Raw genomic sequence first — 16490 nt, forward strand, 5'->3', positions numbered from 1 at the left:
ACTTAGGGGTATGTCTACACTACAGGATTATTCTGATTTTACATAAACCGATTTTGTAAAACAGATTGTATAAAGTTGAGTGCAAGCGATCACACAAAGCACATTAATTCGGTGGTGTGCGTCCATGTACCGAGGCTAGCGTCGATTTCTGCAGCGTTGCAGTGTGGATAGCTATCCCATAATTCCCGCACTTTCCCCCGCCCATTGGAATTCTGGGTTGAGATCCCAAGGCATGATGGTGCAAAAACAGTGTTGCGGGTGATTCTGGGTAAATGTCGTCACTCATTCCTTCCCCCATGAAAGCAACGGCAGAAAATCATTTCACGCCCTTTTTCCCTGGATTGCCCTGGCAGACGCCATAGAATGGCAACCATGGAGCCCGTTTTGCCTTTTGTCACTGTCTCCGTATGTGTACTGGATGCCGCTGACAGGGGCAGTACTGCAGCGCTACACAGCAGCATTCATTTGCCTTTGCAAGGTAGCAGAGACGGTTACCAGTCGTTCTGTATCATCTGCTGCTGTCATGGGTGCTCCTGGCTGACCTTCGCTGAGATTGGCCGGGGGCGCAAAGACAAAAACGGGAATGACTCCCCGGGTCATTCCCTCCTTTATTTTTTATCTAAAAATAGAGTCAGTCCTGCCTAGAATATGGGGCAAGTGTACTAGAGAGCCAGTGGATCAGAGAACCAGAGAGCACAGCCGCTCCATGTCAGATCCCACAGAAATGATGAGCTGCATGTCATTCTAGGCGGTGCCCCTGCAACAACCCCACCCGTTGCTTCCCTCCTCCCCCAGCCCTTCTGGGCTACAGATGCAGGGTCCCCCCATTTGTGTGATGAAGTAATAAAGAATGCAGGAATAAGAAACACTGACTTGTTAGTGAGATAAAATGAGGGGGAGGAAGCCTCCAGCTGCTATGATAGGCCAGGCAGGACATTAAACGGTCGGGGGAGAGGAGTCCGGCATCCCGCTGCTATGATAGTCCAGGCAGTACAGAATCTTTTCTTTAGACATGAAAGTGGAGGGGCTGATGGAGCTCAGCCCCCAGTTGCTACGATGAGGACGGTTACCAGCCGTTCTGTACCATCTGCCGGGAATAACCAGGAGTCATTCCTATTTTTACCCAGGCGCCCCCGGCCGACCTCACCTGAGGCCAGCCAGGAGCACTCACGAGATGATGACAAGGACGGCTATCAGTCCTTCTGCACTGTACCGTCTGCCACCGGGGAGGGTAGGGGAGAGGATGCTGCTGTTCAGTGCCGCAGCACTGCGTCTACCAGCAGCATGCAGTAGACATACGGTGACATACAAAAAAGTCAAGAAACGATTTTTTTCCCTTTTCTTTCACGGGGGGAGGGGGGGGGAGGAAAACTGACGAGATATACCCTGAACCACCGCGGACAATGTGTTTGACCCTACAGGCATTGGGAGCTCAGCCAAGAATGCAAATACTTTTCGGACACTGTGGGGACTGTGGGATAGCTGGAGTCCTCAGTACCTGCTCCCTTCCTCTATGAGCGTCCATTTGATTCTTTGGCTTTCCGTTACGCTTGTCACACATCACTGTGCTGTGGACTCTGTATCATAACCTGGAGATTTTTTTCAAATGCTCTGTCATTTTGTCTTCTGTAACGGAGCTCTGATAGAACAGATCTGTCTCCCCATACAGCGATCAGATCCAGTATCTCCCGTACGGTCCATGCTGAAGCTCTTTTTGGATTTGGGACTGCATCGCCACCCATGCTGATCAGAGCTCCAAGCTGGGCAAACAGGAAATGAAATTCAAAATTTCGCGGGGCTTTTCCTGTCTACCTGGCCAGTGCATCCAAGTTCAGATTGCTTTCCAGAGCGGTCACAGTGGTGCACTGTGGGATACTGCCCAGAGGCCGATACCGTCGATTTGCAGCCATACTAACCCTAATCCGACATGGCAATACCGATTTCAGCGTTACTCGTCTCGTCAGGGAGGAGTACAGAAACCGGTTTAAAGAGCCCTTTATATCGCTATAAAGGGCCTTGTCGTGTGGACGGGTGCAGGGTTAAATCGGTTTAACGCTACTAAAATTGGTTTAAATGCGTAGTGTAGACCAGGCCTAAGTCACATAGTGCAACAAACTGTTGGGTGGCTGCCAGCTCCTGACTGGCTGCCTCCTTTTGGTGAGCAATAGAAGGTTCCACAACTTTGCATGAGAGTCAATTTTCCTTTGCAGCCTGACCCATAAAGCCAGAATGAAAGTGCCTCTCCTCTCTGCTTTACCCCTATTATTGCTCTGCCCCATAAGTGTAAACGCAAATGTTGCACAGAAAATTAGCTTTTGGAGGGAATAAGGAAGCAAGTGACAAAATATTTTGCAGATCTGGTAGAGAAAGCTAAGGACAGCCCTGACATGAACCAACAAGAAACCTGATGCAGTCTCCAGTAAGAATGAAACCGAAACTCCTAGCATGACAGTACAAGTCACAAAAATGAGCTAATTTGCATATTGAGCAATAATATGTACATCATGCAAACCTCAGTAACTGTAGAGATAGCAGCTATTACAATTTTATTCTTCTATTTGCAAAGCATGTGTGGGGGGTCAGAAAGGGAAACAAAAAGACACTTCCATGTCTGCCCTTAAGACTGAACTTTTAGCCTTGCACAATAAGCCTAACTGTATACAGGTCCCCATTTTCCACACTTGCTTTGAAGCACTACTGACTGCAACACCTCTTGCTTATTCCAAGTGGGTCAAGAGAGAGCAAAAAAATATGGGCCTGGAAACATAGTTGGGCCTTTTCTGGCAGGCTGACAGTAAAGTTGAAAGGCCAGCCATATAAGTATCTTCCTCCTTTCACTCCAAGATACTGCAAATTTCTAGTGAACAGGGTAGAAGAGCCCAAGTGGAGGAAGAAATGGTTTGGCAAACAGAGCCAGAAAAAGGGAACTGCTACTAGAATTATTGGTTTTGTGTGACGTGTGTCTTACTGCTTAACATTTTAATGGATTTGATTAGTCTTGCTCATGCTGACGTGCAATATTTTATTTCTTCGTTTTTTACTGCAGGATAGTCCAACTCCAAAAACAAAGAGCAGCTAAAGCTTCTTACACCAATGTTTATTTTCCCACCCCATGGTACATGTGGCAATTTTATAATTTTGCTCATTGTTCTCCAAGAGTCACAAAGAGACTTGAGGTCTCAGATGATACATGGAGCCTAAACACTGCAAGTGAGACTGAAGTTATCCCTCTCCAGCAACTTTATACTTCACTGCAAACAAAATTCTATAATTTCTTCACAGCATCTACTTTAACGACTGCTACCAACTAGATTACAACTCTAGTTCATTCAGTTTTTGAGCCCTTTTAGAATGGGGTCAAGTTCATTACTAAGTAGCTCCAGGTCTTCAATTCTTTCCTCTTGGCTATCTGCAATTTGAAACCAAAGTGTCTTGTCTACTGTAACTGCTGAAACATGTTTAATGGACATTGGAATTCTTACTTAGCATGTCTGATGAACCATAGCCTTACCTCCCATTGATTTAGGCCAGAAGAGAAATAAGCCAATCTCCCACCAAGTGAGAAAAATAATGCATCTTTAGCTGCCCTAGGTATATTTTATGCACTGTAGGCTACCAAGATAGACTGTACTGGATTAGAAAATGTTAGTACCAGTTCTGACTTTAAAGTGTTTCTATTTTGTGGCACTCACATGACCAGACACTGATATATGACAGTGTATTTTACATTAAGCGCTAGCTCGTACTTTTTGTATGAAATGTAACATAATTTAGAATAGAAATAGAAAAGTTAATGCTGCAAATCCAGAAATACAAGTCATCTTGGCCAACCCCAATGACTTCTCCCTCCTATCATAGTATTTCTGATACTGAGATATCAGAAGCACACTTACAAATCCACTATAGATATTTTTTTTTTAAATCGATGACACTGAAGCATTCCCACCTCACTTTTCCTGTAATCTCTTGTTACGTGTTTAAATAAATCTGTATTTTTTTAAAGGAAGTAGGATTAATCTCAAATGTGTCAATCCTGCCCTGAAGGTTTGTTTGAATCCCAAGACTAACTAAACTAATAAATCCTTAGTGCATACAAAAAACTGCAATGACCATTAAGTCCAACACATAGAAATTAACATACCTGACTTCATGTCATCTACAGGCTATAATTCACTTTCAGTCTGTGTGACTAGTTCTCTTGAATGAGAGACAATTGCTATGTCATTTGAAAGCTTCCCTTACTTACTGTTTTAGGGTCCAATCCTGCAAATCTTTATGCATGTTAGTAGTTTTACTGAAATGCACAGTCCTATTAATTTCAGTGGAACTACATGAAATGAGTAAAGACAGACACATACAGTGTTTGGTAGATCTAGTCCTTAGTCAGCAATTAAAAGGATAGACACTTTCAAAGGACCATGTCAATTAAAAAAAAAAAAACCACAATCCAGACATATCTTTCTTTTTTTTTTTTAAATTCAAGTTAGTTATCAAACACCACACTGATTTAGGACCAAAACTGACACAAGATCACTCCGTTAGAAGTTTAACACCAACTCTTGGGCTTAAACCAGATGAAACTTTACAAGGATACATCTATTATACTACAACTGTAGTCTACTGATTATATACAGCCTGTTTTCATAATTCTGTCCTAATTCATTTAGGACCTGTTCCAGAGACCAATGAAGTAAATGAAGAAACCCCAATTGATTTCAGTGCATATTGGATCAGGTCCTTAGTTATTTTTAATCAATAATACAATAATATAAATAATACTTCGCACTCACGCAGCCTCTCTCATCCAGAGATATCAAATAAAGACACATACGCACTACTAATCCTATTGTACAAATGGCTAAGCAAGATCCAGACGTCACTGACTTATTCAAGCCCATGCAGCCAGTTGATGGAAGGAATTGGAATAGAAGAACCCAGGTTTCCTGACTCAAAACTAGGTTTAGGATTAGATTTTTATCAGTAAATGTTGGTAAACATTAATTCCTTCATACGCCCATAAATTATCATCAAAATTTTACCAATAGGCAAAGTAAGAAAAATGGTGCTTTCAAACGTATTAAAGTTTGATTTAAGGATATTTTGCATATTTTGACATGTGAGGTTTAATTAACAACATTAATGGAAGTTACAAATTACTTTATCTGAACATACCAAAAGTATCAATACTTTCATTCATTCTACCATATGATTCCTAAACTCTTCCTCCAATTACACTCCCCCTTCAACATCTCCCCAAACTGAGGTCGGGCTTGGATTGCAGCACATTTGCCTATTGTGTCAAGATGCTGAAACTTGATATCCAGCAGTGCCCATTTGATTTATAACCTGAACAGCAGTACAAATCAAATCAGCTTCGCTGTCTGCATCCCACCAGAGTAACTGTCCTTTTGCAAGGCTGCCAAATTAAGCGTCCTAAAAACTACCCAAACCAACTAAACCAAGAGAATCAAACCAAATAATTAAAACAAGCGTGTGTGTGCGTGTGTTTCTGTGCGTGTGTGTGTACACAAAACATCTTTTTGCTATGTTTCAAGTAGTTAACTTAGACCCTGATCCTACAGGCAATATGCACAGTAACAAGGATCCACCAGGGGCATAGCAGCAGGAATGAGTCATTGCACTGTTTTGGCTAGAGCTGTGCAAAATTTTCTGGCAGCGACTCAAAGCAAAGTTCACACACATCTACCCAGGTTCAAAAAATTCTCAGTCAAAAATCCATTCAAACTTCGAAGAGAACTCTGGTCCCCATTTCCATTTTGCAATCACCTTTGTAGGAGCAATGGAGTGTGTGTGTGTGTGTGCGTGGGGGGAAACAGTGGCCTTTAATCTACTCCCAAAATATGTGTGGGCACAAGAATCTATTTGCACAGATCACAGGACTTGGGCATAAACTAGCAGTACACTGAGACATAGGCAAACATTTTAAAATACATACTGAACTGTGTAACAATTTTTTCATCCCACCTTATTTCACTTGGTTTAGCAATTTTTTAAAAAAATAACAGCAGCCATTATTATTTCAGCTGTATTTAATCTGGAAATTGAATGGATATAAAAGAAATCTACTTAGTCAGCTCCCTGCTGTTCAATATTGTTTTATTGGAGTATTCAGTTAAAAATGTTTTGAAAGTCAGCAATTTAAAAAACTCTTCTATTACATTGTTGAAATATCCATGTTTGGTTAGGAGCATCCTCTAAAACAAAAAGCATTCATTCTAACCTAGCTATCTTTTCTTTCTTTCCCCTACAGTTTTAGATTTTTTTTCCTGCTATTCCTAGCATCCTGGCAGTAGGCATCCCATCATTTTATAGTACACCTCTACCCAGTGATGAGCTGCCAAAAAATTAACAACCGGTTCTCTCCTCCTCACCCTACAAGGGGGGTCGTGCCCTCCTCCCGCCCCAGGGAACTCCTGCCCCATCCAACCGCCGACATTCCTTTACGCCATCCCCCCAGGACCCCTGCCCCATTCATTCCCCCTTCCCTGTCCCCTGACTGCCCCCCACCACCCCATCCAATCCCTCCTCTCATTCCTGATGGCCACCCGGAACCCCTGCCCCCATTCAATCCCCCTGTTCCTTGCCCTCTGACCACCCCAACCCCTATCCACCAAGACCCCTATCCACCCACTCCCAAACTCCCCTGCCTTCTTCCAGCACCCCTCCCTGCTCCCTGCCCCCTTACAGCGCTGGAGGCTGAGCCGGGGGTGCTGCCCCAGGCCGGAGCTGCTCGGCCAGGGCCGCTCGGCTAGGGGTGCCCGGCCGGAGTCGGGGCCAGGCTGAAGCCATGCTGCCCGGCCAGCCGAAGTCAGGGCTGGAGCCAGAGCCAGGCTAGGACCGGGCCACACCACCAGGACCGGAGCCAGGCCGCACCACTGGGACCAGAGCCAGGGCTGGGGCACGCCGCCTGGCTGGGACTGAAGCCGGGGCCAGGACGTGCCGCCCAGCCGGGGCACCTGGCTGGGGCCGGGGCCAGAGGTGGGTCAAGCTGCCGGGGCCAGACCCGGAGCCGGGGCGCCTGGATGGGGCTGGGGCCAGAGGTGGGCCAAGCTGTCAGGGCCGGAGCCAGAGCCAGGGCACCTGGCTGGGGCCAGGGCCAGAGACGGAGACAGACTGCGCCGCTGGGGCTGGAGCCGGGCCACGCCACCAGGCCAGGACCGAAGCTGGAGTCGGGGCCTGGATGCACCGCCCGACCGGGGCCAGGGAGCTGGGCCACTCCGCCCCTCTCCGGAGCCCTCCTCACTGCCCGCCCCCTCACCTGTGCAAAGCTGCCCTTCTCAGCATTCCCAGGTTTCCTGCGTTCTGGGGAGGAAGCAGAAGTGAGCTGGGGTCGGGGGCGGGGCGGGGTGGGGTGGGGAGCTGCTGGAGCTTTACAGTTTGTTAAATTTAAAAGCCCTTTTCGAACCAGTTGTCCCGTGTGGGACAACCGGTTCTAAAAGGGCTTCTAAATTTAACGGGTTCCCGCGAACCAGTGGGAACCGGCTCCAGCTCACCACTGCCTCTACCCCGATATAACGTGACTCGATATAACACAAATTTGGATATAATGCAGTAAAGCAGTGCTCCTGGGATGGGAGGGGGGCTGTGCACTCCAGCGGATCAAAGCAAGTTTGATATAACGCAGTTTTACCTATAACGTGGTAAGATTTTTTGGCTCCCAAGGACAGCATTGTATCGGGATAGAGATGTACCCCAGGACAGGGCACCCAAGTCTTCAGAGATGCTGTGAGATAATGATAGCCATATCAGCTTTTAAGGAGGCTTGAATAGTGTTTTGCCTCATCACATTATCTTGAATTTTTTCCCCCTAATGTAGGAACATTTGTACGGATGCTCAAGTAGTCTGGACACAAAATATTTTGGAGGGGTTCTTTTACAATATTTTCATTAGAAATATCTTGATATTTAAAAGGGACACTGTCAATATACCATTTCATAAAATGTATATGTAAATTATAGATTATATTTTAATAGAAATCCTCATGTTACCATCACAGAAAAAATATTTTATCCAGCACTCTGAAAATGCAGTTGTAAAAGAACTTGTGTATCTATTATTAACTTAGACTATCAAACTTACACACGTTAAAAGTGTGGTCTCCTTTTCAACATATGTGCAGTTTACTTTTGCACTGCACTTAGCGTGGACAGTGGAGTTACAATAGCTAGTTAAACTGATCATAAACAGAAAATATACATTCTAGTTATGCTACTGTAGCATAAAGCTCCATTGAGGATTTTGGTTCAGATCCATTTCTCTATATCAAATGCTGTAAATCCCCAAACCTGAAACCCTGAGTTTGTCTGAAAACCAGATCTGAATTTTGTAGCAAGACTGTCACTTGTCTGAAATAATTTTTAAAAGCAGACACTTGTCATTGATTTAAAAAAAATGTTGTTGAATCTCCAGTACCATCCTGCTATAATTTTTGTTAGCATTACACACAGTATGATGTGTCCTCAATGGTTTCTTAAAACATGGCTAAAATAATGCTGATCAGAAAAAAATGTGGGTTGAGCATTAGTCAAGGCCTAAAAACATTACACTTGGATATGTAGTAATGCTTTAAAATGTACACTAGTTAAGAATACGGGCAGTGAACATTCGAACATATGGAATTGCCAGCTCCGCTACCTTACAACATGTCATTTACCAGGTACTGCAGAACTGTAGTAAATATCTACTAATTGTTTTAACACAGTGAACCACATTCACCCAGGCATAAACCTACTGAAACTAAATGGAGTTACACCAAGTATTAATTTCATTCCAATTGTTGTGACAACTATGAAATGTGAGTAATGCTTTGCCGGTCGCCGCGAGGGCGGCAGACAGGTTGCCTTCAGCAGCATGCCTGCGGAGGGTCCGCTGGTCCTGCGGATTCGGCGGACCTCCTGCAGGCGTGCCGCCGAATCCATGGGACCAGGGCCCTCCCGCAGGCAAGCCGCCGAAGGCAGCCTGCCTGCCTGCAGTGCTTGGGGTGGCAAAATACCTAGAGCCGCCCCTGCCAGGGAATGCCTTACTGCTAAATGAACTATCAATTGACTGAGCCCTCAAGGGTTAACTCTCACAACAGTCTACAAGGCAGCAGGAAAGGAGGGAGGGCAGACAGAGGAACACACCCTGTGGGTATGTCTACACTACAGGATTATTCCAATTTTACATAAACCGGTTTTGTAAAACAGATTGTATAAAGTCGAGTGCATGTGGCCACACAAAGCACAATAATTCGGCGGTGTGCGTCCATGTACCGAGGCTAGCGTCGATTTCTGGAGCGTTGCACTGTGGGTAGCTATCCCATAGCTATCCCATAGTTCCCGCAGTCTCTCCCACCCATTGGAATTCTGGGTTGAGATCCCAATGCATGATGGTGCAAAAACAGTGTTGCGGGTGATTCTGGGTAAATGTCGTTTTGACATGTCACTCATTCCTTCCTCCGTGAAAGCAACGGCAGACAATAATTTCGTGCTCTTTTTCCCTGGATTGCACTGGCAGATGCCATAGCATGGCAACCATGGAGCCCGTTTTGCCTTTTGTCACTGTATGTGTACTGGATGCCACTGACAGAGGCGGTACTGCAGTGCTACACAGCAGCATTCATTTGCCATTGCAAGGTAGCAGAGACAGTTACCAGTCGTTCTGTACTGTCCGCTATGCCATTGTAAATTGGCGATGAGATGACAGTTATCAGTCATTCTGTACCGTCTGCTGCTGTCATGGGTGCTCCTGGCTGACCTTTGCTGAGGTGGGCCGGGGGTGCAAAGACAAAACTAGGAATGACTCCCAGAGTCAATCCCTCCTTTATGGTTTATCTAAAAATCGAGTCAGTCCTGCCTAGAATATGGGGCAAGTGTACTAGAGAACCAGAGAGCACAGCCGCTCCGTGTCAGATCCCGCAGAAATTATTAGCTGCATGCCATTCTAGGGGGTGCCCCTGCAACAACCCCACCATTGCTTCCCTCCTGCCCCAACCTTCCTGGGCTACCATGGCCGTGTCCCCCCATTTGTGTGATGAAGTAATAAAGAGTGCAGGAATAAAAACACGGAGTTTTTAGAGAGATAAAATGAGGGGGAGGCAGCCTCCAGCTGCTATGATAGGCCAGGCAGGACATTATACAGTGGGGGGGAGAGGAGCCCAGCATCCCACTACTATGATAGTCCAGGCAGTACAGAAACTTTTCTTTAGACGTGAAAGGTGGGGGGCTGATGGAACTCAGCCCCCAGTTGCTATGATGAGGACAATTACCAGCCGTTCTGTACCATCTACCGGGAATGACCAGGAGTCATTCCTATTTTTACCCAGGCGCTCCCGGCTGACCTCACCTAAGGCCAGCCAGGAGCACTCACGGGATGATGAGGACAGCTATCAGTCCTTTTGTACAGTACCATCTGCCACTGGGGAGGGGAGAGAAGGGGACAGGATGCTGGTATTCAGTGCTGCAGCACCGCATCTACCAGCAGCATGCAGTAGACATAGGGTGACATATAAAAAAGTCAAGAAATGATTTTTTTCCCTTTTCTTTCACGGGGTGGGAGAGGTGGTAAATTGACGAGATATACCCTGAACCACCCCGGACAATGTGTTTGACCCTACAGGCATTGGGAGCTCAGCCAAGAATGCAAATGCTTTTCGGAGACTGTGGGTACTGTGGGATAGCTGGAGTCCTCAGTACCCCCTCCCTCCCTCCCTCCATGAGCATCCATTTGATTCTTTGGCTTTCCATGACGCTTGTCACACAGTACTGTGCTGTAGACTCTGTATCATAGCCTGGAGATTTTTTCAAATGCTTTCTCATTTTGTCTACTGTAACGGAGCTCTGATAGAACAGATCTGTCTCCCCATACAGCGATCAGATCTAGTATCTCCCATACGGTCCATGCTGGAGCTCTTTTTCGATTTGGGACTTCATCACCACCCGTGCTGATCAGAGCTCCACGCTGGGCAAATAGGAAATGAAATTCAAAAATTCGCAGGGCTTTTCCTGTCTACCTGGCCAGTGCATCCGAGTTCAGATTGCTGTCCAGAGCGGTCACAATGGTGCACTGTGGGATACCGCCCGGAGGCCAATACTGTCGATTTGCAGCTACACTAACCTAATCCGATATGGTAATACCAATTTCAGGACTACTCCTCTCGTCAGGGAGGAGTACAGAAACCAGTTTAAAGAGCCCTTTATATCGATATAAAGGGTCTCGTTGTGTGGACGGGTGCAGCGTTAAATCGGTTTATCGCTGCGAAAATCAGTTTAAACGCATAGTGTAGACCAGGCCTGTATGTTAAAAAAAAAAAAAAGTACATTTTCACTTTAAGTAGCTGACCCCAGGCTTAAGTACACTGCCTTGTTAATTAAATCAGCTTGCTGAGACCTGAGATGGCAGCTACTGCCTCCCTCCGTAGTGTGCCCCCCCTGCTCTATGGAAGATGGGGTAAGCGGGGTACAGGAGTAGGGAGGAGGAGGAGACATTAACCCCCCTCTTTCTCCGTACAGCAAGCAAGAGTCTCTGGGAGCAACTCCAAGGCGGAGGGCAGGAGCAATACATGGCAGTGGGGGGGGGGGCAGCTGCTGCACAGGGAATTTAGGGGAGTGGGGAGCTGATAGGGGGGCTACTGGTCCACCCTGGTTCCAACCACCCACCAGCTAGCTGCAACGGGCTGCTCTTCCTGCAAGCAGCGGACAAAACAGGTGGCTGCCACACAACGTTAGAAGGGAGCATTTCACATCTTTAAATGAGCATGTTCCCTAATTGATCAGCAACTTAACATTGAAACAACGTTAACCAGAACGACTTTAAATGAGGAATTCCTGTACCTCTTGGCCTGGCTTTTGTTAACTGCATTGTTCCAAAAGACTTCAGTTGTTTTAGTGGATTACACATGGAGATCCAGTTGTTGATGTACCACAATCTTAACCACGGCCCAGAAGTGGAGTAGGAACCAGCCAGTGGAGGGTGTGGAGCTCAGAGTCAGGGATGACATACTATAGCAGCTCTTCCTATTGAGAAGGTGAGCTGCTGCATTCTGTGCAATTTGAAGTTTCTATATCCCTTCAACCTTCAGCCCCAGAATTACAGCAATCCAGTATGGAAGCAATGAATGCATAGATTGCTTTGGCCAGATCCTCACTGGAGTGGATGGGGCAAAGTCTCCTAGCAAACAGAATTTCTTGATGCGGATACTAAATTCTGCAGACCCCTGAAGCTTTGCACCTCTTTGATAAATTAGGGAGGAAAAGACACCTTGAAAGGGGAGAAAACAGTGGCCTAGCTAGTTCTTCAAAACCTTGTGTCTTCTTGACCAGCATCAATTTAATTTCCCCAGACGAGAATGAGACAGCTGTTCTTCATTCAAGTGCTCATCTCTTTTAGGCAGTGGGATCTTTGCGATGGTGTTGACTGTATAGAAAATGGGACTGCCCCCCAGCTCGGGGTCATTGCTGTTTAGCTGGCAGGCAAGCCAAGGAGGACTGACGGCTTCTCTATGTGGTCTCAGGTAGAAACTGAAATGGAGGAAGAGTATCTGGCGTGTTAACTACAGTGAAGTTTAAAAATTACTTTTCTTCCCTTTCCTGAGATTCTACCATCTTGACACAGCTTCAGTTGCTCTGCTCTTCCATCCCACTCCCCTTCTCATAAAAGAAATGATGCTCCTTCACTACAAAGCAGCAGCATGGTTTGCTGCTCTGCTTCCTACTCACCCCAACCCCTCCAGCTAAAGGATAGCAGAGTTTGAACTACTCTGCTCCTTCCTTTCCCAATTCTCAGGGAATGAGCCAGAACTATCCAGCTCACTTATCCAGATAAAACTACTTGTCCTGGGTAAGTGAGAGCAGAGTTTTTCCAACCTCCAGCCATCTGATGCATAAAACTATCCAGTTACACAAGACTCAGTTTTTTCCAACTTTTTTGATTTTATCACAGGTCTCTTTATATTGGGAATTTTTCTTAAAGCCTTGGCTCCTAGGGTCATATGATTAGATCAGTGCCTCTGCTTGCATTTAAAAAAAGTAAGTTTCTAGTCCTCATGGTTGCAGAGAAAAGCTTTAAAATATGAACCCTGATGTTTAAGCCATCAGAATGCAAATAAAAAAAGAAATTTCATTATTTTTGGACACCTGGAGTTGGCAATACTGAAAACTGGTCATGCTGCTTTGTTCGAGCTATTAAGTCAATCTGCAGGTTTGAAGAGACTTCAGTTTAAATTCACAAATAAATCAAGACACATCAAGAATAACACACACGTTTTCTTCTGTCATCGTGCTAAGTGATATACCATGTTTACCTTCCAGAAAGAAAAGAATTAGGAGGTATAAAACTAATTTGCTCAACGCTATACAAAGAAGTAGACATCAATACTGTTGGTTTATGTATAACGTGTGTCAAATTTATAGTGCAAAGGCCATGATATGCTGATAGCATACCAACAGTAAAAGCCACAGTGAATGCGATTACTTAATTTAAAACGTTTCATTATGCAGAAGCAATCTGAAGCACACTATCCCTTGTCTAGCAATGTCATTTAATGAGATGGGAGGGGTAGAAAGAAAGACTAGCATTCTATACAGGGAAAGGAAGCAGTCTTCCTCCACAGATAAATAATCCAAGTACTTCAAGCTGTGAAGCTCATTTATTTTGAAGCACTAAATATCTTGTCTCAGTAGAAGAGAGAAAGCAGAACAGCTATTTTTGCCCACAGCCAGAGCCAGCAAGAGGAAATTACAATACAATGAAGAGCAGTGTTGCTTTCTTTTGCTTAACCAGAGTCATAAATACAGAGAGCACTTCACCTGCTTAAACTGAACAGGTAGCTGGAGATTTGAAATTTGTACACAAGCTAGCCAAACCATTAGTCCCATCCATACTGCAGTCATACATGTAATTACACACACATATTATGATCACTAATAACAGGTGCATGTACATGCAGATATCATGCAGTCTCTTTAAAAAAGACACAAAATAATCAGACAAGACAAATCTAACCTCCATTGCACCATGAGAAAAATTCCCCCAATGAAATTGTACATCATGGAATCTATAGTATATAAATACATTGCTCCAGCCCTCTTAGAAGTAATTTTAGCATGTAGGTTGCCAGGTGTCCAGTTTTCAATCAAACAACCAGGTTGAAAAGGGACCCTCCCCAGCCTGGTGAAAATGAGCGAGTGAGTGAGGCTGGAGGAGAACGACCAGGGGAGGGAGAGGGGATGGAGTGAGCAGTAATAATTGCTCCCTACTGTAGAAAAATAATTTGCTCTGCAGATCTTCTCTTTAACAGAGACTGAAATAAACGAGCCTTTGCTTGTATTACCTAAGGAATTTCTCAGAGAGACATCCCAGGGGTGTCTAAGCATGAACAGGTAATATTCAAAGAATTAAACGGCTAGTTTTCTGTTCACTCTTTGGAATTGTTTTCCATTACTCTCAGCTTGAGCTAGTGTCTTTAGTAAATTTATCTTAAACTTCAGTTTCTACAGTCTGTCAACAGTCACTCATTTTCAGTCTCTTACGTAACACAGCAATGAAGCAATGTTTGGGTTCTAAACACGGAATGGGAAAGTTTATCGAAAGTTTTCCTTTACGTTACAAAAAACAGAAATCGAAATAGCTCTTTTGTGATATTTATTTAAAAATAGAGAACCGAAGTTTTGGTCCAGGTTTCAACCGAGAGCATGTTTTCAAAAGCACATCTGAATGCAAGGCTCACGCTGCCACTGCTTACGCTACACAGAGCTGCAGCGGGCTTGTTACATGGCAGTTCCTCAGTCTCTCAATTTGTTGACCTCGCTTCAAAAAAAAAAAAAAAATACACAGCTGCGAGCCCCGCAACGGCCGCGGCTGTTAGTCCTCGGGGGGAGCAAAACAAGCTGGTTTGTCACCTTTGGACTGGAACTCAGCGTGGCACCCGCCGCGCTCCCACTAACCTCCCGCCACGACCAGCACCCCGCCGCGCGGAGCAATGGAGCGGCGCGCCAGGTGTGTGCTCTGCCCAGGCACCCAGCGGCTGCTCCGGGCCGAGAGGCGCTGAACTCTGAGATGACCCGGACAGTGGCCGAAGCGCTCGGGTTGGCCCACACGGCGCACAGCTCCCTGCACCTGAGGGGAACCCCCGGGGCCAGACACTGCCAACCCAGACCCGCAGGGCGGCCGGACCCAGCCCCGCGGGACGCCGGGCAGCCCCTGCTACGGGAGAGCCAAGCGCTGCAGTGGCGGGGGGGGCGACTAGCCCCCGCGGCGAGAGGGGAATTACCCGGGTCTTGGCGCGCTGGTGCCTCTCCGGGTCCGAGTAAGTCCTGTCCACAGCCAGGCCGGTGTCGCTTCCAGGCATGGTGCCCCCGAGCGGCTATTCCCCTGGCGCCGCCTTGCCCGCCCCCCGGGCAGCCCGAGCCCCAGCAGCGCCGCCGGGAGCCGCGCCTGAGCAGGGGAGCCCGGCTTCGCCGCCTCGGCGCTTCTGCCTCCTCCCGCCCTGGCGGCAGCCCGGTGCGCCAGCGGCGGACACGCCCGGCAGCTGCTCCTCCTGCCCCCGCCCGTAACCCCGTTAACCCTCCTGCAGCCGCGCCCCTGCCTGGGGCGCCGAGACAGCTGGGGCCGCTCCCTGGGCAAACCAGTCCCGCAGCAGCGCCGGGCTTCATTCCCAGCGCCGGAGGCTGCGGGGGCAGGGCGCTGCCGAGCGAGACAGCGGCTCTCGGGGGGAGAGACACCGGCGCTTGGCTGAAAGGGGCCCAACCCCCGTTTTCTAGCAGGCTCGTGTCGCCGTGTTGCTCCCGGGCAGCCCAGAGGCTCAGCCTGCACACGGGCCCTCGCTCTGCTCCCGGTTTCATTCGAGTCTCCCCGCCCTTCCATTCAGCCGGGGGCGAGATACCAAAACTGCCCTGCTCTCGCCTTTCAGCCCGTTTAAATCTAGGGGTCCGTGTAGTGCTCCTGGGTGAGAGGCACTGGCTAGACAGGACTCGTACTAGCTAAGCCCTCCGCTCGCCTCTCCCTCCCAGGGTTAAGGGCTTGTCTGCACTTACAACACCGCAGCAGCACCACCATAGCGCTTCCCTGTACACATGACCTAACCCGGGGTTCTCACAACACATTGTTTGGTGGCCTCAGCGTGCAGCCACCAGGTCTTGCTGCACTTGGCAATTTTTCCAAAAAACTTAATTAACTCCAGGAAAAACAAATAAATATGCACACATACCTGTCCAAATATTGTAATTTATTTACGTAGGGTTTTTTTCCCCCCCAGACCCAATAACAACAACATACAGGCATCCCTATTCTTTACTGGACCTAAACAGAATAGAAACACAAATAAGGTGTTTTGCATGGGATAGCTCAGTGGTTTGAACATTGGCCAACTCAGGGTTGTGAGTTTAATCCTTGAGGGGGACACTTAGGGATCTGGGACAAAATCAGTACTTGGTCCTGCTAGTGAAGGCAGGGGGCTGGATTCAATGACCTTGCAGGGTCCCTTCCAGTTCTA

At 46.9% G+C, this 16490-nt stretch overlaps 1 protein-coding gene across 4 annotated transcripts in view; it reads right to left on the reverse strand.

The window, feature by feature from the left end:
* Window positions 1–16490, reverse strand: part of TMCC3 (transmembrane and coiled-coil domain family 3) — a 248014-nt gene that overhangs the window by 61898 nt on the left and 169626 nt on the right. The window contains exon 1 of one of the 4 annotated variants that reach the window (XM_050935605.1): window positions 15270–15441. The exons of the other annotated variants lie outside the window; for them this stretch is intronic. Within the exon in view, the coding sequence (XP_050791562.1) occupies window positions 15270–15347 (78 nt within the window). The 5' untranslated portion in view covers window positions 15348–15441. Of the gene's footprint in view, window positions 1–15269; window positions 15442–16490 lie in introns of those variants that run through there. 4 annotated transcript variants of the gene reach the window in all.

Source organism: Gopherus flavomarginatus, chromosome 1 (genome assembly GCF_025201925.1).
Source record: "Gopherus flavomarginatus isolate rGopFla2 chromosome 1, rGopFla2.mat.asm, whole genome shotgun sequence".
In the NCBI taxonomy this organism is placed as follows: domain Eukaryota; kingdom Metazoa; phylum Chordata; order Testudines; family Testudinidae; genus Gopherus; species Gopherus flavomarginatus.